Below are 26,128 nucleotides of genomic sequence, written 5' to 3' on the forward strand. Positions count from 1 at the left end.
AACCACGACCCCTCGTCGGACAGGTCTTGGACAGGGCTCTAACCTGCGGTACCCTAATGACCTTTTTCAGGGTACCCCGACCTAAGATTTTAAATCAATTTAGTTCGTCCAGAAATTTTTAAAAATAAGTGTCTCGACTCGAAATTGTTTTTAATTAAAATTTAATGATTGCTTAGGCAGATCAAAGAAAATACCTGTGTTAAACGTTTTATTTTGATACGATATTAAATAAAATAAAAAGAAGAGAGGATCTGCTTCCTAAATTTATCACTCAACACACACACGCGGCGGAGAGCTTGCTTCGCGTTCGCGGCCGCTATTAAAATTAACTCTTTGCATTTCGTGACGCAGACGGTGTCTCTAGGCGCGGCAGGACCGCGAGTTACGCGCAGACGGACACAGCCGCACGCTGAACTAAATCGGGACACGGCAGTCCGAGAGATCCTCTCTCTTCTCTTCTCTTCTCTCTCTTCTCTCTCTCTATCGCGTGTGTGTGAGTGCGTGCGTGCGTGAGTAAAAAAAGGAAAGGCAGCCGCAAAAGTGCATGGCCTGAAGACGCATGTGTCGCCCTGATCGTGGACAGCAGCTGCCCTTCTGCCCTACAGCCCGCGGACCCGAGACCGGCGGCCTCGGGCATTTTGGCCGCCGCCCGCCACATGCGCTCCTCCACTCCGCAGACATGCTCCCCCACTGCTAAAAACAGAAATTGTGAGTCAAAATGATTGAACGAAACCCTGAAATTATTTTTTTCTAATTTGCTGATTTTCGGTGAAGGCGATTTTAGACGTTAGACCAGTAAAAATAAGCTTTAATTAATTTTAAACTGTTAAATACTTTTAAATTGACCAAAAATCTCTGCTAAACGTCCATTTCTGATTTTTTGGTCTGTAAATTTTCATATTTTTGGCTGTGATCGAATTTATTTTAAATTTTTTGGTTAAAAACTGACCTCTTTTTTGGCTAGAAAATTCAGTTCCGTATTTTTCATTAGTTTGAAAAAAGTTTGTACAAAAAAAAAACATTTTTTTTTAAATTTGACTTATTAAATTTTTAAATTTTTCAAAGCTATCGATGGATAAAGTAGTGTATAGTTACTTGTGTCTCTACTGCGAGATTGATTGATTTTCCCAATATTTAATAAAATGACACGTTTCAAACAAAGCAGAATAAAAAGCAACCGAAAATTCCAATTTTACTGCGTTTAATATTTTTTTAAATCATTAATAAAAAAAGGAGATGAAAAACAATATTTTATTAGATTTCTGCTTGTTAATTATGCGCATATTTTTCCTTTTTTTTTATCACGTATTGAAACTTCATTATATTTTTTCCTTTTCTGCATTTAATTTCACCCTGGAAAAATTTTAAACCCTTAACTCGACGGATTTTTGGACAGGTTAGGGTTCAAAGCACTAAAAAAAGGACCTAGCGGAAAGGAAATTGCGCAAAATATGTAAATTGACCTTCCTAAATAAAGAAAATCTTAAAAAAAAATCATTTTTCTCAATTATTTAATTAATTAAATGGCAAAATAGCCGAACGTACTGGAACACTGCAATGAAATTTCGTTTTGTCCATGAAAATTGATTCAAAATGTTTATTTCAAAATTTTCGAATTTAAAATCAAAATTTTTCAATTTGCAAAAAGCACATTTATAGGTTCTAGATGACGTTTTAAAATTTTCGAGCTGACTGCCAGCCAGGTCGTGTAGCTTAAATTTTGCCGCTATTGAAATTTAGTTTGCATTTTTGACTAACACGATTTTTTCATTGATGAAACAAATTTTTAAAAATAAAATTTCATTTTATTTAGGCAATTTTGCTCTACGATTAACTATTAAAAACTACCAAAGCCCGGAACCAATTAACCAACCCATTTGGGAAATTTCGGATTTTTTTTCTTGAAAGTAATAAACAACCGATTCATTGATTTTATTTTAATGTGTTTAAAAAGCAAAAATTCAGCGAAAAAAATATTTTTTAAAATTAAATAAATGATGAAAATAAAAAAGAATTACTGCTTGAATTCCGATAGTATTTTTTTCAAATTTTGTCAGGGCTGGGCATGGGAAAAAGTAGGTTTTTTGCAGGTTTTTCTTGGCAGTCTTCCCCGGGCTTTTTTTTCAGCTATTGAATTTTGCCAAAAAAAATTTTATACATATTTAATACGAAAAACCACCGGGGTCAGGTTGCGATCTGTGTTGGTTCCCGCTGGTCAGAAGTCAATATGGCGTCGAAATTTAAATTCTTTGAATATACGCCCATTTTCTAGCTGCGCAGTAGATTTGTGGGCATCTTAAGCATGCGCAGTATGTTCAAATCGCTTCTCCAGCTCACAGGGAGGCTGAAACTAACTTCTGCGCATGCGTGAACCAAATCAAAACCTTCTGCGCAGTCAAAATTCCCACCAGGGGTCCGGGTTGCGATCTGTGTTAGTTCCCGCCGGTAAGAATTCAACATGGCGTCAAAATAATGGAGGCTTTCAAGTTGCTTAAAAAAGTTGTTTCAATATTTGCCCATTTTGAAGCTGCGCAGTAAACTTGTGCGCATCTTAAGCATGCGCAGTAAGTTCAGATCGCTTCTTCAACTTACAGGGAGGCTAAAACTCATTTCTGCGCACGTGTGAACCAAATCAAAACCCTCTGCGCAGCCGAATTTTCCACCGGGGCCAGGGCTGCGATCTGTGTTTGGTTTCCCGCCGATTAGAAGTCAAAATGGCGTCGAAATAATGGCGGCCAATCAGGAGACAGTCAAGCGGCCAATCAGAAGGGTAAAAAAGGGGCGTGCCGAGCTAACAATTTCATTCCCGCGAATTTCGTTGCATTTCCATTGGCCTGATGCACCATCTAACGGTTAATTCACGAATTACCGGGCTAATCAGCTGTTAATAAAAACAAAAACATCAAATTTCCCGCCGTACTCTTCCAGACGCCATGTCTGCGCGTCGCGTGAATCCGAAACCTGTTGGAAAAAAATCATTTATAAATAAAGAACGCTTTGTACATAAATCCGAGATTAATGTCTAATTAAATTTTTCTAATTATTAGTTTGAAGAGAAGTGAAGATGCACTCGTCATTCATCAAGACCAAGGGCGGCGACCCGCTGTGCCCGCTGGGCTTCCACCCGCAGGTGCGCTGGCCGACGCGCTGCAAACGCTGCTTCAGGTGATTTTCACAAAAAACCCCAAACACCCTCACTGCAAACCCTTATTTTTCTCTCTTTTATTTCCAGGGACTACAAGGAGCACGGCGGCAACCGGAAGGACGACTCGTCGTCGTTGGCGTCGCTGCGGCGCGACGGGGTGACGACGGCGTCGACGCCGGCCCTGTCGTCCTGGTCGTCGCAGCCGGCCGTGCGGTCAGTCCTTTTGCTTTTGCACCTCTAACCTTTTCTCTCTTATTTGCAGCGGAAATTCCGCGCGCGGCTCGCTTTTTCTAAATTTAGCAGGCCGCGCACAGATAGCGCGTGAGAGCCGTCACCGTCACGCATGCACTCCATATTTCTACTTTAAAAGAGTAAATATTTACCTTTTCGTCAATGACTCGTAAGTTATTTTTTTAAGCAGGAAATTTAAATTTATTTTTAAATAAAAATGGGAAAGCAAGAAGTATGGGAATTAAGATTAACAAATTTAATCGTTTTTTTGTTTTTATACATTTTTTTGAACCTCTTTTTAATTTGCAAGTATTTTTAAATTTTTTTTTTAATTTTTATAAACGGCTCAGGGTGTTTGTATTTTCAAATATTTAAGCAAATTTTATTATTATATCAGGACAAATTTAAAATTTGGTTAGTATTTACTTATAAGGAAATAAAATTAACATTTTTATTTACAAAATTGTACGTTTAGATTGAAATTTAAATTCATTTTGACCAATTAATTTGATTTCTGGTCAATTTAGTTTTTTAATTTCGCATTATAGTTAATTCTAGTTACTTTTCTGATTTAAATTTAAAATAAAACTGAAAAATAAACGATAATTTGTGAGTTGAGCGATTTATTTTTACCTGGAAAAGGTCCTGCATATATATTTGACATCAATTTAACTTAAAAAAATAATCTTTCCTATTTTCTGATCCAAATTTTCTTTTAAAAATGGCTTGTAATTTATTTGGTCCACTTTAGATTTTTTTCGTAATTTTCGATGGTAATTCATCGCGTGGCAATAAAACCTAAATGACGTAGAATTTTACGGCGAGTCTGAAAAACTTTGGTTTTCCGTCGCACGACCCATAGGAGCTGAGTTATAAATTTTTAAAATCTAAAAACCACGATTTGTGACATTTCAAAATTTTAATTTCAGGGCCCAGGTAGGGCCCTATGGGCCGGAGGGCCCCGATTTAATACAGATCGATGCCCCTTGATAAGACGCGTTCGCTCGTGTGAAGTTTTTTTAAAATCGGACCAATTTTAGAATTTTTACGATTTTTTTTCTTCTCATTTTTCGAAAATGTCGAAAAATGGTTTTATTTTTATTAAAATTCAGCCGTTTGACCGATCGTCGACAACGAACCCTCATCGGACTGGTCTTGGATTGGGCTTTTACCTGGGATACCTTAACGACCTTTTTCAGGGTACCCTGACCTGAGATCCGCTCCCAGGCCGGTTTTTAACATATGTGACATTTCAAACTTTTGTTTTTGGGGCCCATATGGGGCCCTATAGGCCGGTTGGTGTCAATTAAGGAACCGCTCGATGCCCCTTATTTAGGCGCGTCTGCCCGTGTGCAGTTTTTCAAAATCGGACCATTTTTCGAATTTTTACGAATTTTTTTCTTCTAATTTTTCGAAAAGGTCAAAAAATGGATTTATTTTAATTTAAATTCGACTGTTAGTCCGATCGACGACCACGAGCCCTCATCGGACAGGTCTTTGATTGGGCTTTACCCTGGGATACCTTAACGACCTTTTTCAGGGTACCCTGACCTGAGAATCGCTCCTTTTCAAAAGAGTTTTTTAATTAAATTGATCGAAACGTGAAAAATATAAATATTTAGCAGAAAACCTCAATAAAGTTCATCACGTGCACCTTGAAAATCGTTTAAATTAATTTTCCAATTCAAAAAACTCCTGAAAATTTTATAAAATGATTCTCTAGTGAATTTTTGGTGTTTCGAGTCATGGTGTCGGAGCGTTGTTGGTGTTGTGTTGGCTGGCAAATGTTGCAATATGGCCATTATTTTGTAAATGGAGGCCGGCCGGCGGCCGGTCCGCGTTGCTCGAGACTCGGTGTCGGTTTGTGCCAAGGCTCGGTGCTATTCTTGGCTCTCTCTCGCTCACGTCGCATCCCTCTCTTCTCTATTCATACCCGCGCGCACGCAATAAAATCTGTGATCGCCAATCTGACGACGCGCGCGCTGGACCTCCCCTCCGCGCCACAGTGTGCAACACGCGTGGCTGGCTCATCGTCCTGCATCCGCCGTCCGCCACCGAGCTGGACGCCCATCGGACACGTGCGTGTCCGCCGCACGTTCCACGCGCTCAGATTTGTTGATGATTTCCTCCTGCCAGACAAATTTAAATTTAAAAAAATAATTAATTGCCGACTGGAGAGGACGTGCCAATTTTCGGCTATCTCTAGATGGAATATTCCTGGTGATTCGCACACCGTTGGATGGAAGGGATAAAAAATAAAACGATTTATAAATAAAAAATATTTATTTTTTAATTGAAATTAATTAAAAAAAATCCTAGCAATCGATGTGTTTCATCGTGGGGACGTGTATTTTTAAGTCAGAACCCAAATCCAGGCTATAAGTGAATTTATAGCAAAAATAATAATGCCAAACACTTTAAAATAGCGCATATTTGGGGGCGTTGGCGGGGGTGGAGGCGGGCGGGGGTGGAAAAGGAGCCTAAAAGATGTAGAATTTTATGATAAGTCTAACAAACTTTGGTTTTTTACTCTACGGCCCATAGAAGCCGAGTTATTAATTTTTAAAGTCCAAAAAACGTGATTTGTGACATTTCAAACTTTTGTTTTTGGGTTCCAGGCGAGGCTCTATGGGCCAAACAGTGCCGATTTTGGGCACCAATCGATGCCTTTAAATAAAACGAGTTCATCCGTGTGTAATTTTCCAAAATCTGACCATGTTTGGAATTTTTACGATTTTTTTTCACTCCAATTTTCAAAAAAGTCGAAATTGTCAAAATAAATGGTTTTATTTTTATTAAAATTCAGCCGTTCATCCGATTGTCGACCACGACCCCTCGTCAGATAGGTCTTTTATCGGGCTATTACCTGGTGGTACCCTGACGACCTTTTTTCAGGGTACCCCGACCTGAGATCCGCTCCCAGGCTTGTTTTTAGTGCTTTTTCAGCACTTTCGGGCACATTTTGCGATACTAGGTGGATTATTTCCTCCATACCTCTCACAGACCTTCCTCAGGTCACGCAACCTGAGGATTTTTTTTCTTTTTGCCTGATTTGAAATTAATTTCCCTTTTGCAGATCGAGAGAAAGCAGCACGAGCAGCAGCGGCTTCAGCTCGTCCTTCGAGTCGGACAGCGCGCGGACCAGGGCAACCAGTGCGTCGTCCAGCGACCTGAGCAAGTCGGTCGACTCGACCGACATTTCCGTGACGCTGCCGAGACGGGCCGCCGCCTCATGGACCAGCACGCCCGATCTCAAGAACATGGACGAGGAGACCACCTCGGTCACCATCAGGATGCCCAGGGTCCGCACCAGGGCCGCCGTAGCCGCGGCGGCGCATCAGGAGACGCCCAAGGAGGAACCAAAAGCAGCAGAAAAAGGTTTGTACCATTTTTTATTAAATATACGAGAGTTTCTAAAATCTTGTATTTTGCTGCCGCAGTCTCATTACGAAATATTTTTTAAAGACTGTCTCTGATGAAGATTCGGAGCACACCAATCGATTCCTGAGGGTCGAATTAGGTAAAAAATATATTTTTTCCGACCAAAAGTGCAGCGCGAGGTGCAAACCATATGTTTCCCGCCAAAAGAATTAAAACGTATTTGCGAGAACTGCGCATGCGTGAGAGCTGGCTGGATCTGACAAAGAAGTCATTCGTACAGGTGGTCTCTCTGCAAGTGCTCAAACCAGCTCTCACGCATGCGCAGTTCTCGCAAATAACGTTTTAATTCTTTTGGCGGGAAACATATGGTTCGCACCCCGCGCTGCACTTTTGGTCGGAAAAAATATATTTTTTACCTAATTCGACCCTCAGGAATCGATTGGTGAGCTCAGAATCTTCGTCAAAGACAGTCTTTTAATTGAATTCACCCTCTGAAAAACTGTTTTTCCCATTTGAATTTTAATAAATTTCGTTTGAAAATTGCAGAACCAGACTACAGATCGGCCCACTACACATTCAGACGCCGCACCCTGGACCTGACGAAAACCGAGTCGACGGAGAAGAAACCCGAACTGACGAGTTCTGCGAGCGTCGACTCGTCGGACCGGCCCAGGGTGAGACGAGCCCTGACGCAACCCTTGGTGGAGGAACCGCCAGTTGGGGCCAGAAAACGCGTTTCCGCCCCCGAACCGGCAGCTCCGCCACCCAAATCGGTCTCCAGCAACAAAGCAGGTACAAAAATATGAAATATTAATTTTATTAAATTATTAATTGGGTTTTCTGGGCAGATTTGGACTTTATGATGAAGGTGAAATCGTCGTCCGCGGCGAAAAAGACTGACCTGACGACGCTGGCGGTGCCCAGTGCGAAGGGGCGCGAGAAGAAGACTAGCAGCAGCAGCAGCAGCGACGACGAAACCGACGAGTCGGACGATTCCAGCAGCGTCGCCTGCACCGAAACCACCGAGACCACCATCATCGACCGCAGCAACGACGATGAAGTCGCCGTAAGAGAATAAATAATCTCCATTTTTGCTGGAAAATAATTAAATTTTAGGAGCTGAAACGCGAGCTGGACACGTGGAAGGCACGCTGCGAGAAGGCCGAGAGGGAAAAGAGCGACATTCTGCTCAGGAGACTCGGCGGAACCAGGGAAACGGCCCCTTCGGGTGCCGAAGCGTTGAAACTCCAACAGAGAGTCAATGAGCTTCAGGTAAAGACGCAGAATTTTATGGCGAGTCTGAAAAATTTTGGTTTTTCATCGTACGACCCATAGGAGCCGAGTTATAATTTTTAAAGTTAAAAAAACGTGAATTGTGACATTTCTAAAATTTATTTTCGGGGTCCAATTGAGGCCCTATGGGCCGGACGGTGCCGATATTGGTACCAATCGATGCCCCTTAGTTAGGCGCATCCAGCCGTGTACGGTTTTTCAAAATCAGACCATTTTTCGAATTTTAACGATTTTATTTCTGTTGATAATTCTAAAAAGTAAAGAAATGCCTTTTTTTATTTAAATTCGGCTGTTAGTCCGATCGTCGACCACGACCCCTCACCGGACAGGTCTTGGACGGCGCTTTGATCTCCGGTACTTATATGACCTTTTTCAGGGCACCCCGACCTGAGATACGCTCCCAGGCCGGTTTTTAACATTTGTGACATTTCAAACTTTTGTTTTCGGGGCCCAGGCTCGGCCCTATGGGCCGCACGGCACCGATTTTAGTACCAATCGATGCCTGTTAGTAAGGCGCATCCGCCCGTGTGCGGTTTTACAAAATCGAACCATTTTTAGAATCTTTAAGAATTATTTTCTTCGGATTTTACGAAAAAGTCCAAAAATGGTTTTATTTTTATTTAAATTCGTCCGCTTGTCCGATCATGGACCACGACCCCTCGTCGGATAGGTCTTTGATTGGTCTTTTATCTGGGATACCTTAACGACCTTTATCAGGGTACCCCGACCTGAGATCCACTCCCAGGCTTGATTTTAATGCTTTTTCTAAAGATTTTTAAATTGAATAAATTGAAACATGAAAATATAGACAATTTAAGCCGAAAACCCACAACTAAATAAGCTTTTTTGGTAATCAAACTCGTGCGCCTTGCAAAGAGAGGAATGCTGTGCCGCGAAACAGTCTTGCAGTGCAAGTTGCATAATATATATCACGCCTTTAATTTTTACAACCAACTCAAAAATTATAATTTTCATCTAGCAAGCTGCCGAGGACTTGCGTGACGAGCGGAAGAGTCTGTCGCTGCGGGTGAAAGAGCTGGAGGAGGAAAACGAGTCTGCAACCTCTCGAGAACCGGAAATGCGGCGGACAATCGAGGATCTGCGCAACAAACTGTCGGCGGCGGAGACGCTGTGCGAGGAGCTGATGGACGAAAACGAGGAGATCAAAAAGGAAATCCGCGACCTCGAGGAGGAGATCGACGAGATGCAGGACAACTTCCGCGAGGAGCAGGCCGACGAGTACACGTCGCTGAAGAAAGAGCTCGAGCAGACGGCCAAAAACTGCCGCATTTTGCAGTTCAAACTGCGCAAGGCCGAGAGGAAGGCCGAGTCGCTCGAAGCGACCAAACTCGAGCTCGAACGCCAGCTTGGCGACAAGGGCGGAAACGTCCAGTCCATGGAAAAGGTTAAAAAACAGTTTAAAACTAATTTCGAATTAATTGCACATTAAGAACGTCTTTGACTAAGTTTTTGAGACCACCAATCGATTCCTGAGGGTCAAATTAGGTAAAGTAGATGTTTTTTGCGTTAAAAAAGTCCAGTGCGACGTGCGAACTTTTTTCCCGCCAAAACAAATATGAATGCGAGAGCTGGCGCTTGCGTCAGAGCTGGCTGGATCTGACAAAAAAGTCATTCGTACAGGCGGTCTCCCTTTAAGTGCTTAAACCAGCTCTGACGCAAGCGCAGCTCTCGCACATCGTTCATACTGTTTTGGCGGGAAAAAAGATTCGCACGTCGCGCTGCACATTTTGGTCGGGAAAATGTCCACTGTACCTAATTAAACCCTCAGGAATCGATTGGTGTGCTCAAAAACTTCGTCAAAGACGGTCTTAAAAATATCAAAATGGCGTCTTTTAGGGTCTAGCCATTTTTTGGAGCGAATTAAACATCCAATTACTATAAATATTTCAGATTCGGCAGTTGGAAAAAGACTTGAAGCTACAATCCGAAGTTTCCGAGCGTCTACAGAAAGAGACGGAGGATTTGAAGGCTCAGTTGGCCAGGGAGAAGTTGAAATCGGCAGCCAGCAACAAATTGGCGCCACCTGCCGCCGAGCCAGCCAAGAAACGAACCCCCATGCTCGGAAAGTCTGCTTCCGGAGAGGTGAATTTGGTTTTAAATTTTGCTTTTATTTAAAATTTAACTGAAGACGGTCACGAGAGCGTCTCTGACGCGAGGAGGCTCTCAGGATGACCCTGTGCAGCTGCTGCGGGACCTGCAGGACGCCATGGAGAGGGAGGCTGACATGCGCGAGCAACTCCGATTCGCTGAGGAGGAGGCAAGTATTTTATTTTCAATCTTATTTTATGTAAGACAAATTGGCACATTTAATACGACTTTTTTGTCGAGGACAATCGAACTTTTAATTTTCTGGTCAAGGTGTGGGCAAAATTCCTGCACGACTTGTTTTATGATCTCGATACACAAGAAAAAGAGCAGCAGTTGAGCACCGACGCGCCTCCTCGACGGGAAGACGGCGATGGAATGGAGTCTGCAGAGCCGCAAGAGGAGGAATCTCAAGAAGCGGAAGTGGACAAGAGGAGAGTGGTGCGGCTGTTGATGCAGATGCTGGTTGGACAGCGGAAGCCCAGGTCGTCAGACCACGACGTCGAGTTTGATCTGTGCCTGTCGAGCCTTTTCTTGGACGAGGGGAAGGAGGAGAAGGTGGAAAAGGACACGGAGGAGAATGGAAATGAGCATGAAGGAGAGGAGAAAAAGCTAAAGGTTGGAGAGGGGAAGGAGGAGAAGGTGGAAAATGAGACGGATGAGAAGGCAAATAGGAAGAATGATAAAGAGCAGGAAGAGGAGGAGAAAATGTTAAGGGTTGGAGTGGAGGAGGAGGAAAAGGACGTCAAAATGAAGGAGGGGAAAGTGGAAACGGAGACGGAGGAGAAAAAGGAAAAGGCTGGAAAGAGGAAGGATTGGAAGAGGCAGAAGAATGGACCAGATAAAAACACAAATGAAGAGGAGAAGGTGGAAAAGGAAGAGGAGAGTCAAGAAATGGAGGAGAAGGTAATGGAGGGGAACACCGTTCAGGACGAAAACCAGAAAAAAGAGTTAGGAACGGAAGAGGAGAGGGACGACCCTGACGATATTCACCAAGAGGAGGGGAAGAAAGAAAAGGACGGGGAAGCAGTAGCAGAGGAGGAGAGGGCGTCGTCGGTGGGCTCGATGCTGTCGTGGGTGGCGCAGAGCCTGGGCAGCATCCTGCCCGTGGGCGCGAGCCTTGCAGCCCTGCGGCCGAGCACCCCGAGTGGTCTCCAGCAGCCGCTGCAAGGTAAAAACGCAGGGCCGTGCTTAGTCTTATAGCCGGGCGTGTGCTTTCTCTGTTCGCAGGGCCAGAACATGCGCAAGAAATGCTCCAGATTGGAGGATGATAACGATTCTCTAGCCATGCAACTCAAGAAAATGGCTATGAAGGCTAGAAGTACGTGTACTTAATCGACTAACAAAGATAAAAACAAACTTAAAAAAATCAACCAACCAACCAACACACAACCTGACCGAGACACTCTTCTCTCTGCCGCTTTCTTGATTTTTTAAAACTGCTTCTTCTCGTTTTTTTCCTAATCCACTAACTGGTTCACGTCTTCTCTCCTATTTAACAAAATGAAACACATATTATGAAATTTCCTTGAGCGTATTTCTGGACTCGGAAAATTACAACCTTTTGGCATTTATAAGAGGAAAAATTGTCAATATTGTCAACTCCTGATGTCCAACGAAACTGATGCACCTCCCCGCATGAAATTGGATATGCATAAGATCCTGTGGGATATCAATATAGGGTTCTTTAGGATGTTCATATCCATAGGATCCTTCAGGATTACCATAGGATCCTTTTGGATGACCATAGGATCCTTCAGGATGTTCATATCCATAGCATCCTTTAGGATGTCCATTGGATCGTTCAGGATGACCATAGGATCCTTCAGGATGTCCATAGGATATACGGATGATATACTTTTGAACTGCCTATGTCATCGGCGGATATCCCCTCCCAGCAAGAAATTGGGTATCCTTTTGGATAACCAAGGGTTATTTTGGGATGTCCTAAAGGATATCCAAAGGATGATATCCCGGCAAGAAATTGGTTATCTGCCTATGACTTGGCTGTTCAAAAGTATATCATCCGTATAATCCATTGGACATCCTGAAGGATCCTATGATCATCCTGAAGGATCCTATGATCATCCTGAAGGATCCTATGGTTATTCTGAAGGATCCTATGGATATGGACATCCTTTGGAATGTCTATGTCATAGGCGGATATCCAATTTCTTGCCAGGCTGATGTATAAAGTTCTAGATTAATTCCCTGTACAGGACTTCAGGGTCACCAACTAGCTAAATTAATAAGTTGGTGACCCCGGCAGGTTGACACCCACTTGGTGACCCAGAAATAACCGCAACAAACCAAAATTTCATCTAAGAAATACGCTCGCTCTATATAATCAGATTAATTCACCCTTTTTTAATTGAAAAAAAGCACTTTCGTCGTGTGTTTCATTTTTGGTTCGTCCACAATCACTCTTTCTCATGCACCGGAGTTTGCAGAACGTCACACATTCCTTTTGTTTTCTCGAATAATCTGTCTATCGCTCGTCCGCACGTGTTAGTTTTCTGCAGCCACGTTTCTCTGGCCTGTTGCAGGGCGTCCGAGTCCGAGCCCTGGCCGCCTGTCCACCCCGGAGCCGCTGCTGCACGAGAAGGACGAGGGCATCGCCGAGGACGACGACCCCTCCGAGCTGCGCCTGCAACTCGAACTGAACGAGCAGGAGGCGGCCGTGTTGCGCAGGAAGGTCGAGGAATTGGAGAAGCTCAACGAGAGTAATCAGAGGAAGATGAAGGAGCTGCAGGAAAAGGCCAAGGCTGCGTCCACGCCCACCTCCCCCAGGACTGTCAGGAGCGACCTCAGACCCGCCACCAGTTCTGCAGCCGTGCTTGAAAAGAAAATATCGGTATTGTTTTATTTTAATTTAATATTTACTTACAAGAGGAGGAATGCTATGGCCTAAAAGAAGTAGAATTTTACGGCGAGCCGGATAAACTCTAGTTTTTTACTGTACGACCCATAGGAACCGAAAAACCGCTATTTGTGACATTTCAAACTTTTCATTTTTGGGCCCAGGCGGGGCTCTATGGGCCCGATGGCACTAATTCTGTCACCAATCGACGCCCCTTGATGAGACACGACTGCTCGTGTGCAGTTTTCAAAAATCGGACCATTTTTCGAATTTTTACGAGTTTATTTCTGCCCAATTTTCGAAAAAGTCGAAATTTTCAAAAAATTGGTTTTATTTTTATTAAAATTCGGCCGTTTGTCTGATCGTTTACCACGACCCCTCATCGGAAAGGTATTTTATTGGGCTTTTACCTGGGAAACCTAAACGACCTTTTTCAGGGTACCCCGACCTGAGATCCGCTCCCAGGCCTGGTTTTTAATGCTTTTTCAGTAATTTCTAGCACATTCTGCAATTCTCGGTGGTGATTTTTCATCCTTACGTGTCACCGACCTTCCTCAGGTTGCGTGACCTGAGGAATATTTTTAGTTTTTTATCGGGCGCCGTCGCTTATATACAATTTTATTTTTAAATCGAACGCATTTAAATTTTTAACAAAATCAGTACCTAAAATGAGACAAATTGTCAGGTTTTGGAGGAAGAATCGTCCGAACTGAGGAAGAAGCTGATCGAGAAGGAGCGAGACTACGAGCGGCTGCAGACCGAGCTGACCCTGGCCCACAAAAGGAGCAAGACGAGCGCCCGCAGTCGCTCCCTGGACAGCAACGAGCAGGCCCTCGACCTCAAACGGCAGCTGCAGGTGCCAAAAATCTTAAAAAGAATAATTAGAAAAATTTAATATGATTGATAAATTATTTAATTTAATTTTTTTAAATATGAAAGCTATTTATTTTTAAAATGAAAATATTTTTTTAATTTAATTATATTACATCCTGCATGAAATTATTAATTTTTCGTTTAATTTGTTTCAAAACTAATTTAAATTTTTGCTGCTTTCTGACACATTTTATGTTGTCAAAGGCTAAAATGTCTGATAAGCAAAGGATTCTTATGTTTTAAAATTTAAATTATTTGATTTTCAAAATTTCAAAAAAAAATCAATTCAGGTGATCGAGGCCGAGGCGAACGTTCTTCGCTCCAAAACGCAAGATTTGGAGGCCGAGAACGAAAAGCTGAGCACCGAAAACAAAAAACTGTCGATCAAAGCGGCGCGGGGAGCCACCCCTGCCAAGGATCCATCCGAAGGGAAGGAGCTGAAAGAAAAGGTCGTTATTTTGGAGAGAGAATTGGCCGAGCTGCGGAGCAAGGAGAAGAAGCCGGCGGTGCTGGCGCCGAACGCGGCGGCCGTCGAGGTGGAGCGGCTCAAAAACCAACTGACCAAAGTGGAAAAGGAGAACGAGCGGCTGAAGGAAGGGGGCGCCCGCCTCAGGACCAGGACGCCCAAGCGGCCCACGGACCTCACCACCAAACTGCAGATGAAGAAAATGGTCGACGAGCTGGAACTCGAGGTTGCAGAGCTGCTCGCCGGGCTCAGCAAGGCGCAGGAGGGAAAAGCCGACGCATCCGAAAAGGTTCGTAATTGTTTTTTTAATGATTTTAATTATTTTTCTCTGGTTTGTTGAATAGCAAACGGCGGCGGCCGGCAAGGAATTGGAGGAAATACAGAAGGAGAGGGACAGTCTGAAGGCAGAGCTGGCCAAGACCAAGGAGTCGCTGCAAAAGGACAAGATGAAGTCCGACACGGACTTGAAGAAATTAAAGTCGGATGTTGTTAAGAGCAAGGAGGAGGTTGCGAAGCTCCAGGCTGAAAATAAATCGATGAAGGAAAGCTTGGAAAGCCTCAAAACTAGCCAAGGTGAGGCCTTTTTTAATTTATAAAATTTATTTATTTAAAAAAAAACGCTAAATTCAGCTAATTGAAACCTTTAAACGCCAAATGGAGCGTAAGCGTGTCAAAGTCACCTTGCGGCCCATATAGGAGAATTTAAAATAAAAATAGAATAAAAGAGAGGGACTTTTTTGGAGATTTTAGGGACTCTTGGGGTGGCGTGGGCGGACGGGGGCCACTTCGGGGTCTATTCCACGCAGAATTTTACTGCGAGTCCAAGGAATATTGGTTTTTTATTCTATGACCCATAGGAGCCGAGTTACTAATTATTAAAAGTAAAAAACACGTGTTGTGGACATTACAAAATTCTGGTTTTTGGGGCCCAGCCGGGGCCCTGTGGGCCGGAGGGTGGTGATCCTGGTACCAGTCGATGCCCCTTGATGGGACACGTCCTTCCGCGTGTGTTTTTTGTAAAAATCGGACAGTTTTTCAAATTACTACGATTTTTTAAAGGCCCGAATTTTGGAAAAACTCAAAATTTAAAAAAAATTATTTCACCATGACTCGAAATTTTCCCGCTGATTCCGCTTAGCCATCTCGAATAAGTTTCAAATGAAGAATATTTTGTGGGATTTTAAAGAAAATCTAGACAGCCGTTGATTCTACAAGCCCGAAAATAGTGTTTTTTTCACCCATTTCAGCAATATATCTCCGGTCCAGCTCTAAAATAAAAAAAATCGATTAAATTCGCTTTCTAAAGAATTTAATTACTCGTCTTTTAACATCAAATTTAATCATTTATTCCGAAAATTGAGGGACTAGTAGGGTTTTGGACATTTTAAAAATTATAAGAATTAATTTTTGCTAAATTTCGATTTTCAAGAGTCAGCAAAGAAGACGCAGGAGGAAAAAGCACAGGTTCTATCGGAATTGGAGGAGGCGAAGGCGTTGGCGTCGGCGTTCCAGCGGGAAAGCGAGGAGAAAATCAAGGAGGAAGGCAAGAAGAACGAGGCCGAGCGGGCGAAACTGCAGAAAGAGCTGGCGGAAAAGACGAAAAAACTAATGGAGGCGGAGAAAAAGGCCAAGGAGACCGACGAGAAGCTGAAGAAGGCCGAGAAAATCCTCAGCGGCAAGAAGGACAAGCTGGCCAAGGCTGAAAAAGATGTAAGAAAAGAATTCGCTCGATCTTTAATTCAATTTCAGCAAATTTTCGACTTTTCACAATTAAAAGCTGGAAGCCGAACGGGAAAAAGTGAAACAGAGCGAAAGCACGCAGAAAGAAGTGGCGGTCGGTTGGCTGCGCGAGCGCGACGAGCTCAAAGCAAACGCCACCGAAATGTCCCGAAAGGTCGAACAACTGCAGGAGCAGTTGTCCGGACGCGTCCGAGAGGTCGAAACTCTGGTACGATAAATCGCACCTGAGTGGTAGAACAAAAAATTAGCTCCCCTTTAGCGTGTGGTTTTATTCCTAATTAAACAATTTCAACCCTGCCTTTGATGCGTTTGCCTGCGATTTTTGAAACTCTGCGGAAAATAATCAAATTTTGTACATCATAAAAAATAATTTAGGATTTATTAATTGATTTTAAAATTTCATTTTATTAATTTTTAATTGTAAAAATCATTCTTATTTTAATTTTTTCTTATAAAAATTAAATTAAAATGGCTTGGAGCTGGAAATTAAAATTAATAGAGCACTTTAAAAATAATTAATTCATGAAAATGTAAAAAATTAAGAAATTTCGCTGAAAATTAAAATATAATTTTAGGTTTTCTCTAAACTTGCACATTTTAGCTGGATTTGTGTGGTTTGCTGGCGTCAATTTTGATTTTAAAAGTGCCGAAATGCTTTTAAACCTGACTAATTTAAATTTAAATAAACAGGAAAACAGCCTGGTAAGCGAGCGGGAGCGAGTGTCCGAGCTGATGAGCTCGAGCGAGTCTTCGAAGCGAGCGAGCACCGCCGCCGTCGAGAAACAGTTGGAGGCGGCCCGCGAAGAATTGGCCGCCGCCAAGACCAGGGCGGCCGAAATCTCCAGCCAGCTCGAAAAGGCCGAGAAAGCCAAAAAGGAAGCTGATGATAAGGCTAAAAAGGAAATCTCAGATCTGCAGGTTTGTTTTCTTTTAATTTATTAAATTTTTTAGATTTGAATTTAATTTTCACAGAAAAAACTAAGCGACACTGAGAGTGGCAGGTCAACCGAAGTGAAGAAATTGGAGCTGCAGGTGAAAGAGAAGGAGCAAGAGGTGCGGTCGCTCAACAACCAGCTCAAATCTGCCCAGCAGGACAGCGGCGCCTCCAGCAAGAAAATTTCCGAGCTGCAAGACGAGTTCGGAAAGAAAATTAAAGGTTTTTACAATTCTAATCGATTCCTCAGGGTCGAAATAGGTGGGGTAATTGATTTTTCTGATAGAAAAACGTTTTCTGACGTGTAAAAAGAGGCGCAATGCAAATCGCACGTTGCTTTGGCGCGCAAAACGTTTGAATATTTTGGTCGCTACTGCGCATGCGCCCCCCTCTGACGTCACAAGCTCTCGCAGCTGCCAATGCCAAGCATGAAGCATGGCTGTGACAGCTACAGCTGGAGCTTGCGTCAGTAGAGACATCTGCGCATGCCCAGCAAGTCACGTGACTCTAAAACCCGTCATTTTATTTTCCAAGAGTCTCTTTGCTAACTCCCCTGCATGCTCTTGACCAGTGAGATGGCGAGATTGAGTCACGTGACAACTGGAACTTCGTTTGTTTCTCTTGCTGGGTATGTGCAGATGTCACTACTGTCGCTATTTCCAGCTTTATTAGAGACCAGAGAAGCAGACGCAGTTCTAGCAGTAATGTAACCAAATCCCGCCATCTCATTGGCTAAGAGGAGGCACACGGGTTATACTTGCTTCTCCCTCCTCTTGCAATACCCCCACTCTGAGAAATGTGACATGCGCAGTAGAGTGCGTGCCAGTGCTTGGAGGGGAGAAGCCAAGAGAGATGCGCCAATGAGATGACGGGATTGAGTCACGTGACTGTTCGAACTGCGTTCACTGCTCTTGCTGTGAATGCAGATGTCTCTGCCATCGCCTGCTGGCTGTAACGTCAGAGGTGTGTGCAGTAGCAATACCAAGAGATTCGAACGTTTTGCGCGCCAAAGCAACGTGCGTTTTGCTTTAAGCCTCTGCTTGCACGTAAAAAATCATTTTTCGGTCGGAAAAATGCTTTCTCCCCCTAATTCGACCCTCAGGAACCGTTAGGAATGTAAATCAAGCGGCTTAAGTTGGTCTTTAAGCAATTTTAGGCAATATTTTGGAATTTTAATTTAGTTTGAAGACAAATTAAAAATTTTCAAAAAAAAAATTCAGAGTTGGAGAAAGATTTGGCGGAGGAAAGACACGAATACGAGGACCTGACGGTGCGTTACGAGCAGTTGGAGACGGAGCACGTGGTGACCAAGGCGCAGCTGACGATGGACAGGGAGAAGGCCGAGGGCAGCGTCGACATGGCGCATAGAGAACTGACCACCTTGGAGAGGGAGCTGCAGACCCTGAGGGAGACCTACAACGCCAAGCAGGATGAGTGGATCAAGGAGAAACTCGACATGCAGGTATAATTTTAAATTTAAAAAAAATAAACAGACAAATATTTAATTTTGGTAATTTCGGCTCAGGCGTTGGTGAGGGACTTGGAGGACAAGGTGCAGCGCAGCGGCGGCGAGTCTCTGGACAACAAGCGTCTGAAGGCGCAGCTGGACGAGAAGACGACCGACTTTGACAAGACGAAGCACGAGCTCGACGTCATGACCGACCAAAACTCGAATTTGCGCAAGGAGGCCGACGATTTGCGGCGCAAACTCGAGGACTACGAGCGCGTGGCCAAGATCCAGAGGAACATGACCGCGGACTCGGCGGCGCTCGACAAGGAAATCAAACAGCTCAAGAGCAAGTACGTCCGAATTTTTAGGCTGTATTTTTAAAAAATTAAAATTCGATGGGATTTTTTTTAGAATGGCGGCGGAGGAGAAGTCTCACAAGGCGGAGGTGGCCCAATTGAAGCTGCGATACGACAGCAGAGTTGCTCTGATCAGCGAGGAAATGCAGACGCTGCAGAACCAGGTGTCCAAGTTCAAGAAAGAGCGGGATTCTCAAAGGTTTAATTTTTATTAATTTAATTATTAAATTTATTAATTGATTTAATTTCCAGGCATATGCTGGAAGCAGCTCAAAAAACGATCGGCGAACTGAAAGCCTCAGGAAAATCCTTGTCGACTTCCGCGTCCCACATGGAGCCTGGAGATGAGGTGAGAGAAAAAAAATCGAAAAATTCATTTTCCCTGGTACAAAAATCGGTCAAAATGCAAATATCGACATGAAACCAGGCCAATCGATGCCTCTCGGTGCGAAATAGAGGGCTGAGCAGTCAAAATCACCTTCTGACTCATTGGTGAATTTAAAAAAAAAATGTGTATTTTTGCGCGGGATTTTGGTGATTTAATGGTGGCGGGGGTGGACGGGGGTTGCTTTTGGGTTCATTCAACGCAAAATTTTACGGCGAGTCTAATGAACATTGGTTTTAACCTCTAAAATTAATAGGAGGTGAGTTATAAATTTTTAAATGTTGAAAAACGTGGTATGTGACATTACACAGTTTTGGTTTTTGGGGCCCAAATTGGGCCCTATGGGCCGCAGAGCAATGATTCTGGCACCAGTCGATGTCCCTTAATGAGACACGTCCGCCTGTGTGCGGTTTTTCAAAATCGGGCCATTTTTCGAAATACAACGATTTTTTAAATTGCTGATTTTATGAAAACCTTCCGAAGGTGATGAAAAATAGTTTAGGGGTTGAAATTTAAAATTCAATGAAACTGCCCCTCTGAAAAATTTCATTACGCTACTTTTGGCACCAAATTCTCCAAAATATCTTTGAGAAAAGCCGAGATATAAGGGTTTCAAGTTCGAAAATTGGCCTTTTTATAGAATTAACATGAAAAGTGACAATTTTTCGGAATTTTCGACATCCACTTGGAACTTTTCGGTTTTCTTGCTATGGATTAATTAAAAATGACACCAAATGAAAAGAAACCGAGTTTCAAGTCCGTCAGTGCCATAGAAAAATTAAAATTATTTAATTTTTAATTTTTAACGAATTACATCTCGACACGAACGCGATAATTCAACGGGTTGATGGATTTCAAATCATGACGTCTCAAACGAATCGTCTCGCCAAGCCCTACAACCTGATCTATCCTGATGACCTTTTTCAGGGTATCCTACCCTGAAATTGGTCCAGGAGCCACTTTTCGTGATTTTTCCTTCGCCATTCTTTTGCGTTCAAAACCACCCCTTTTTTTCTCATGTCGATTTTTATTAATTCAGTCTGAAGAAACCCGCACTAAAGTGGCCTCTCTGGAGCAGTCCCTCGCGTGCATGGAGGACGAATTGTCCGACGCGAGGCTCGAGGCGTCCAAGCTGAAAACGGAACTGGTGTCCGAACGCTCCGCCTGGGAGGTGAAAATCAGCGAAATGCAGTCTCGACTCAATGAGGTAATTATTCAAATTAAATTATAAAATCATATCCCTTTAATAACTTATTTATTTAACTCCAGTTTGAAGAGGACCGGTTGATCAGTTCGGGAAGGACGAAAATTCCTGGAATGCGGACGCGAATCGAGCTGGCGTGGCAGAAGGAGCGCGACGAGCAGCACCGTTTGCTGCAGGAAACGTCCACCCTGGCGCGCGACCTTCGGCAGACGCTCTTCGAGGTGGAAAGGGAGAGGGACAAGGAGCGGCTCGAGTCGAAACGGAAGATCGACCAGATCAAAAGGTCCATGGAGGAGGAATTGGAAGAAAACAGAAAGAAAATCACAGAGGTACTTTATTTTTTATCATAGAGGGAAATAAATTCACAAAACTTGTTATTAATTAAATTTTTCTAACTATTCGGTCCTAAAATTTATAGATTTTAACCATTTTGATCTGCTTAAAAAATAAAATGGCAGTAATTTTCGGTTTTTACGACAGTATATCACTCTTTTGGTATCCATATCTCGCGATTCAGGAAAAAATTCGACAAACCCCACGGTGAATCAACGCAGAATTTATCCAGGAACATTTTGAGACCAATTACAAGGCGATCGGATCAAAATCCTAGGAGGAGTAGAATTTTGAAGTTTGAAAAACGTCCTTTTTGCTCTTTCTCCGTAAGAATATTTTTGGAGACGTAAAAATTGCCCCTATTTTTCGCCAGGGGACCAGTTCAGGGTTCCCATCCCTTTCATTGCATGCACAGGTATAACATCGGTCTGCAAACCGATTTTCAGATTTTTCGCGCCCATAGAAAAATTAAATTTCATTTTTTTGCCTTTGCAACACTTTTGCACACCCGAAAATGGTTTTATTTTTCTTAAAATTCGGTCGTTCGTCCGATTGTCGACCACGACCCCTCATTGGACAGGTCTTGGACGGGGCTTGGACCTGCGGTACCCTGACGACCTTTTTCAGGGTAGCCCGACCTGAGATCCTGACCAAAACCCAAATTTATTGCTTTTACAACCGCACCGATACTCTTTCACGATTTTTCACCCTCAACTGTCACTAACCTTTCTCAGGTCGCGCCACCTGAGGACTTATTTAACGCGGATTTTTGCTTATTTTTGCCTCCTATAATAAAAAAAAGTCTAAAACAAGTACAAAATTAATATTTTTTAATTAATTCTAGATGCAGTACGATTTGTTGGAGTTGCGCGACGCGCACGCCAAGGTGCGCACGACGAACGAGAAGCTGCGTCGGGAGCGCGAGCGTCACGAGAAGGAGCGCGACGAGAACAGACAGATGACGAACGCCAGGAAGCGGCAGGACGCCGACGAGGAGCGAAAGGTCAACGCCCTGCTCGAGCAGGTCGACGAACTCATGCGGCTCGCCCCTGACCTCTTCCCCCAGAGGGACGCAGGGGGTGGTTCCTCCCTCCTGCCCAAGGCGCCAAACAGGAGCAGCAGAGTGAGTAAAATTTATTTTTTAGAGTGAAATTGTCGGAATTTACGACCCTTTTTCCCTTTTTCAGACCAATCTGTCTCGGGAACCTTCCCCTGCAACCGGAGGACGAGGTGAAACCTGATTTAAATTTTTTTAAACATTTCTAGAGGTTAGAATTACATTTTAGAAGCGTCTGTGGGAGTGGAGGACCGGAAACAGCTGCTGCAGTCGACCCTTTCCAGACTGACGGAGGCGACCTCCGAGCTGCGAAGACACCAGAGGCTCGGCGAGGACGAAAAAGACAGGGAACGAGCTCGCAGGACCCTTGGATTCAGAAGGTTTGTATTATATTACCTGAATTAAATTATTTATTAATTCGATTTTGGTTCAGAGCCGCGTCAACGGAGGCTGATGCGCCCGAAGAGTCGAAAAAGGGCAAGGCGAACGGCTCAGGGAAGAAGGGTCTTTTCCGGAAGTCGCTCTCACTCGAGCAGACGGGTGGAATGGCACAAGACCAGGTTAGATTATTTGTTGAAAATTATTCGAATTTTCCGGGATAATCAAAAAAGTAAAAATTCCAATTTTCTCCAAAATTTCCGTGGCTTGACCACATTTTCTTGGCACATTTCGATTTATCTGGTCGAGATCTGTACAACAACGTGAGAAACCTCTCAGGGAAACTCTTTGTTGTGAAATAAAATGAGATTTCAAGTAACGAGACAGAAGTTTCGAGTATGGAGAGAGTTCTGACTTTGCGGGCAACTTTTCTAAAAAATTTGCTCGGCTAATTAAATCAATTTTGGCTTCAAATGAATCCTAAGGAATCCGTTCATGCACTGGCATCAAGCATTTTCACGATTTTGCAGTATTTTTATTGTTATAAAATTTTAAAAGTGTCTCACCAATTGTGAATTGTTCGAAATAGAAAATCTGGAAGGGCGAGGGCGGCAGCAACAGCAGTCTGGACGTGGGCTCCGAGGTGTCGCTGGATTCGCGATTCCTCAACATGCCACGCAGAGAGGTCAGTCTGGACAGGCTGTCCACCGACTCGACGCAGAGCGACATCGTGCAGGACAAGAAGAAGAAGGGCTTCTTCGGCAAGCTCAAGAAGCTCGCCAGCTCCAGAAGCATCGACAACGACGCCGACCGTCAGGTACACAGTTTTAATTTTATTTGAATTCTTTATTTAAAAAAAAATACTTTTTTCTGATTTAGCAGACTGGTGGTGGATCGTTAGGCGGTTCTGGATCTGACATTAGCGTCGACATTTCCACTGCAGATTCAGGCAAAAAAGACAAAAAGGGCAAACTGATGGGCCTCTTCAAGAAAGGCTCGGCAAGAAGCTCCAGGTATACCAATTTTATGCGTTTAAAACACGTCGTAAATCAGTTTTATTTTATATAAATGATCTTTAAGAAACCATAAACATGTTATAAAATGATGATTTCTAATTTCCTTTGCTCAAAAAGGGGGCGTAACCGGAAAAATCGAAAATTTTGATTTTTCCCAGCTTTTGGTCACAATTAAATGAACAAAAGTTGGTCAATTAGGGTTTAGTTTTCATGTAATAACATTTTTAAATAAAATAAAAATCATTTTCAGCGTGGAGAAGAGTGGTGGGGCGGCGGAGGACTCGATGGCGGGCAGCACGGACTCGCTGCAGCGGCCGCTGCGTGCGTCGAGCGCGTCGCGGCCCCTGGCGCCGTCGAGCGCGGCGCCAGCGACGCCCGCGACGCCGGCGCCGACCGCCAAGCGCTACGTGCGTTAGCTGTGCTCTCCCTGTTGTCAAAAAACTGTCTCTGTTTGCGTTACACAAGCATTGTGATATATTCAAGAAGCAAAAAAGTGCCTCCATCATTTTATTCATTGTTGTTTTCTCTCTCTCTTCTCTCACGTTACCATGTTGTGCGATTCCTCGCCTCTCTCTGCCACGATCTTGTTACTGTTCCACTTCTCTTATTGTAAAAATCATTAAAATGTTGAAAAATCATTTGCCGATTCAGTCAGGTGAATTAATAAAGAAAGTACGGTGACACTCGCGTGTTTTTTGTTATTTTTTCCTTAATATTTTGAATTGAAAAATTTATATAAATTAAAAAAGAATAGGAACGCAATTTTCTGTTCTGATATTTTATTAAAACTGAAAAAAATCTGTCTAAAAACGACTTTAGCATGCGATTGAAATATTTTATAAAAATCACCGGGAGCAGAGGATTCAAGCGACGCGCAGACAGCAGACATGGCGGCTGGTGGAGTGCGGCGGGAAAGTTACAAACAAGCTGATTAGCCCGGTAATTGGCGAATCGACCGTTAGATGGCACATCAGGCTAAAGGAAATGTAACAAAATGCGCGGGAATGAAATTATTAGGTAGGCACGCCCCTTTTTTCGACGCTTCTGATTGGCAGCTGGACCGTCTCCTGATTGGCCGCCATTATTTCGACGCCATATTGACTTCTGACCGGCGGGAAACCAACACAAATCGCAATCCGATGGTAATTTCAGCTGCGCAGAAGGTTTTAAATAAGGTCACGCATGCGCAGTGATGAGTTTCAGCCTCCCAATGAGATGAGGAAGCGATTTAAACATATTGCGCATTCCTAAGATGCGCACAAGTTTTCTGCGCAGCTTCAAAGTGGGTGAATTTTCCAGCAACTATAAAAAGTTAATATAATAAGCTCCTTGAAAACCTCTATTATTTCGACGCCATATTGAATTCTGAGCGGCAAAAATCAACACTGATCGCAACCCAGGCCCCGGTGGGAATTTCGACTGCGCAGAAGGTCTTAATTTGGTTCACGCATGCGCAGTAATTAATAAGTTTCAGCCTCCCTGTGAGATGGAGAAGCGATTTGAACACACTGCGCATGCTTAAGATGCGCACAAGTTCACTGCGCAGCTAGAAAATGGGCGTATATTCAAACAACTAATTTAAGCACCTTGAAAGCCTCCTTTATTTCGACGCCATATTGAATTCTGAATGGTGGGAGCTAAAATAGATCGCAACCTTAATTGGTACCCGGGTGATAATAATTAATTCGCGAGAATTATGTTCAAAAAATCAATAGAAGGGCCCAAATAATTTTCCAATTTTTAGTATCAATATTAATATTAGTTAATCTACACACTGTGGGTATATTTCGACATTTCCGAAACAGTGAAATGTTTGGTAATTTTTCCCAATTAAAATGAATAAACGAATTAAGACATATGTTTACATTTATTAGGAGCAGAATGTTTTTTGTTTGATTAAATATTTAGTAAAATTTTAGTTGTATTGATTAAATTTTTAGTAATATATTTCAATTAAAACCAACCATAAGTTAAATAGATCTCGAAGCGACAATTTTTGGTATAAATTGGACAAAATATATTTCATTATTGCATGCGTCTACATTTATTATTATTTTTTTTTATTTCAATGGGGAAATTCGACAAACCCCACAATCAATCGATGTAAAATTTATTTTCAAACATTTTGAAACAAAATAGAAGCCAACTGAACTAAAATCCTACGAGGAGTGTAGCATTTAGAATTTTGAAAAATGCGATTTGTGCACTGCTTTCTTTACGACGGGAAATGGATGATTTGCCATATTTTCTGCTCAGTTTAGGGTAACCACCTGTTTCATTGCATGCGTTGGTCCAACATCGGTGTGCAAACCAATTTTCAGATTATTCGCGCCCATAGAAAAATTAAAATTAATTTTTTCCCAATTTTTTGGCTTCATTTCAAAGGCGAAAATGGTTTTATTTTTCTTAAAATTCGGCCTTAAGTCTGATCATCGACCACGACCCCTTATCGGACAGGTCTTGGACGGGGCTTCAACCTGAAATATCTGAACGACCTTTTTCAGGGTACCTTACGACCTGAAATCCGCTCCCAGGCCGATTTTTAATGATTTTTCTGTAATTTTGAGCACATTTGACGATGCTTGTTGACGATTTTTCACCCTAACCTGTAACCGACCTTCCTCATGTCAGTTAAAAAGAGGCAAAAATTTTGTTGTGTAAATTGGACAAAATATAGATTTAAAAACTTAACATTAAACATTTTAATTTAATTATACGCAGATACAAATAAATTAGATATAAAAAGGCTTCATTTATCCAGAATTAATGAAATTCTTTAAATTAAATGCCTCTTGTTTTTTCCCATAAATATTTGTAATAAAAAATGTGTAACAATAATTTTTCAATGATTTCCTGTTTATTATTCCTTTTTTTACGCAATTAAGACGCAAGATAATTTATACAATCATTCTATATCGCT

The 26,128-nt window shown here is 42.8% G+C and overlaps 1 protein-coding gene across 3 annotated transcripts; it reads left to right on the forward strand.

The window, feature by feature from the left end:
* Positions 1-476: 476 nt before the first annotated feature.
* LOC135936824 (uncharacterized) lies at positions 477-23,891 on the forward strand. Of its 3 annotated transcripts, none has more exons than XM_065479797.1 (32): positions 478-708; positions 3,048-3,165; positions 3,233-3,358; positions 6,453-6,754; positions 7,304-7,549; positions 7,606-7,823; positions 7,874-8,029; positions 9,030-9,455; positions 9,962-10,153; positions 10,200-10,328; positions 11,387-11,477; positions 12,703-13,010; positions 13,702-13,872; positions 14,180-14,644; positions 14,700-14,928; positions 15,785-16,065; positions 16,133-16,303; positions 16,786-17,013; positions 17,068-17,251; positions 18,250-18,491; positions 18,555-18,829; positions 18,891-19,034; positions 19,088-19,184; positions 20,260-20,427; positions 20,490-20,753; positions 21,602-21,880; positions 21,945-21,987; positions 22,044-22,194; positions 22,248-22,374; positions 22,782-23,009; positions 23,072-23,205; positions 23,459-23,891. In XM_065479797.1, the coding sequence occupies exons 2-32, from the start codon at positions 3,065-3,067 to the stop codon at positions 23,622-23,624; spliced, it is 6,342 nt and encodes a 2,113-aa protein (XP_065335869.1). In that variant the 5' UTR covers positions 478-708; positions 3,048-3,064; the 3' UTR covers positions 23,625-23,891. The 3 variants fall into 3 exon arrangements, with proteins under 3 accessions (XP_065335884.1, XP_065335869.1, XP_065335876.1); XM_065479804.1 differs by having other exon boundaries at positions 479-708; positions 23,075-23,205; XM_065479812.1 differs by lacking the exon at positions 16,133-16,303 and having other exon boundaries at positions 477-708.
* The last annotated feature ends 2,237 nt before the right edge of the window (positions 23,892-26,128 follow it).

Source organism: Cloeon dipterum, chromosome 1, assembly GCF_949628265.1.
Source record: "Cloeon dipterum chromosome 1, ieCloDipt1.1, whole genome shotgun sequence".
NCBI lineage: Eukaryota > Metazoa > Arthropoda > Insecta > Ephemeroptera > Baetidae > Cloeon > Cloeon dipterum.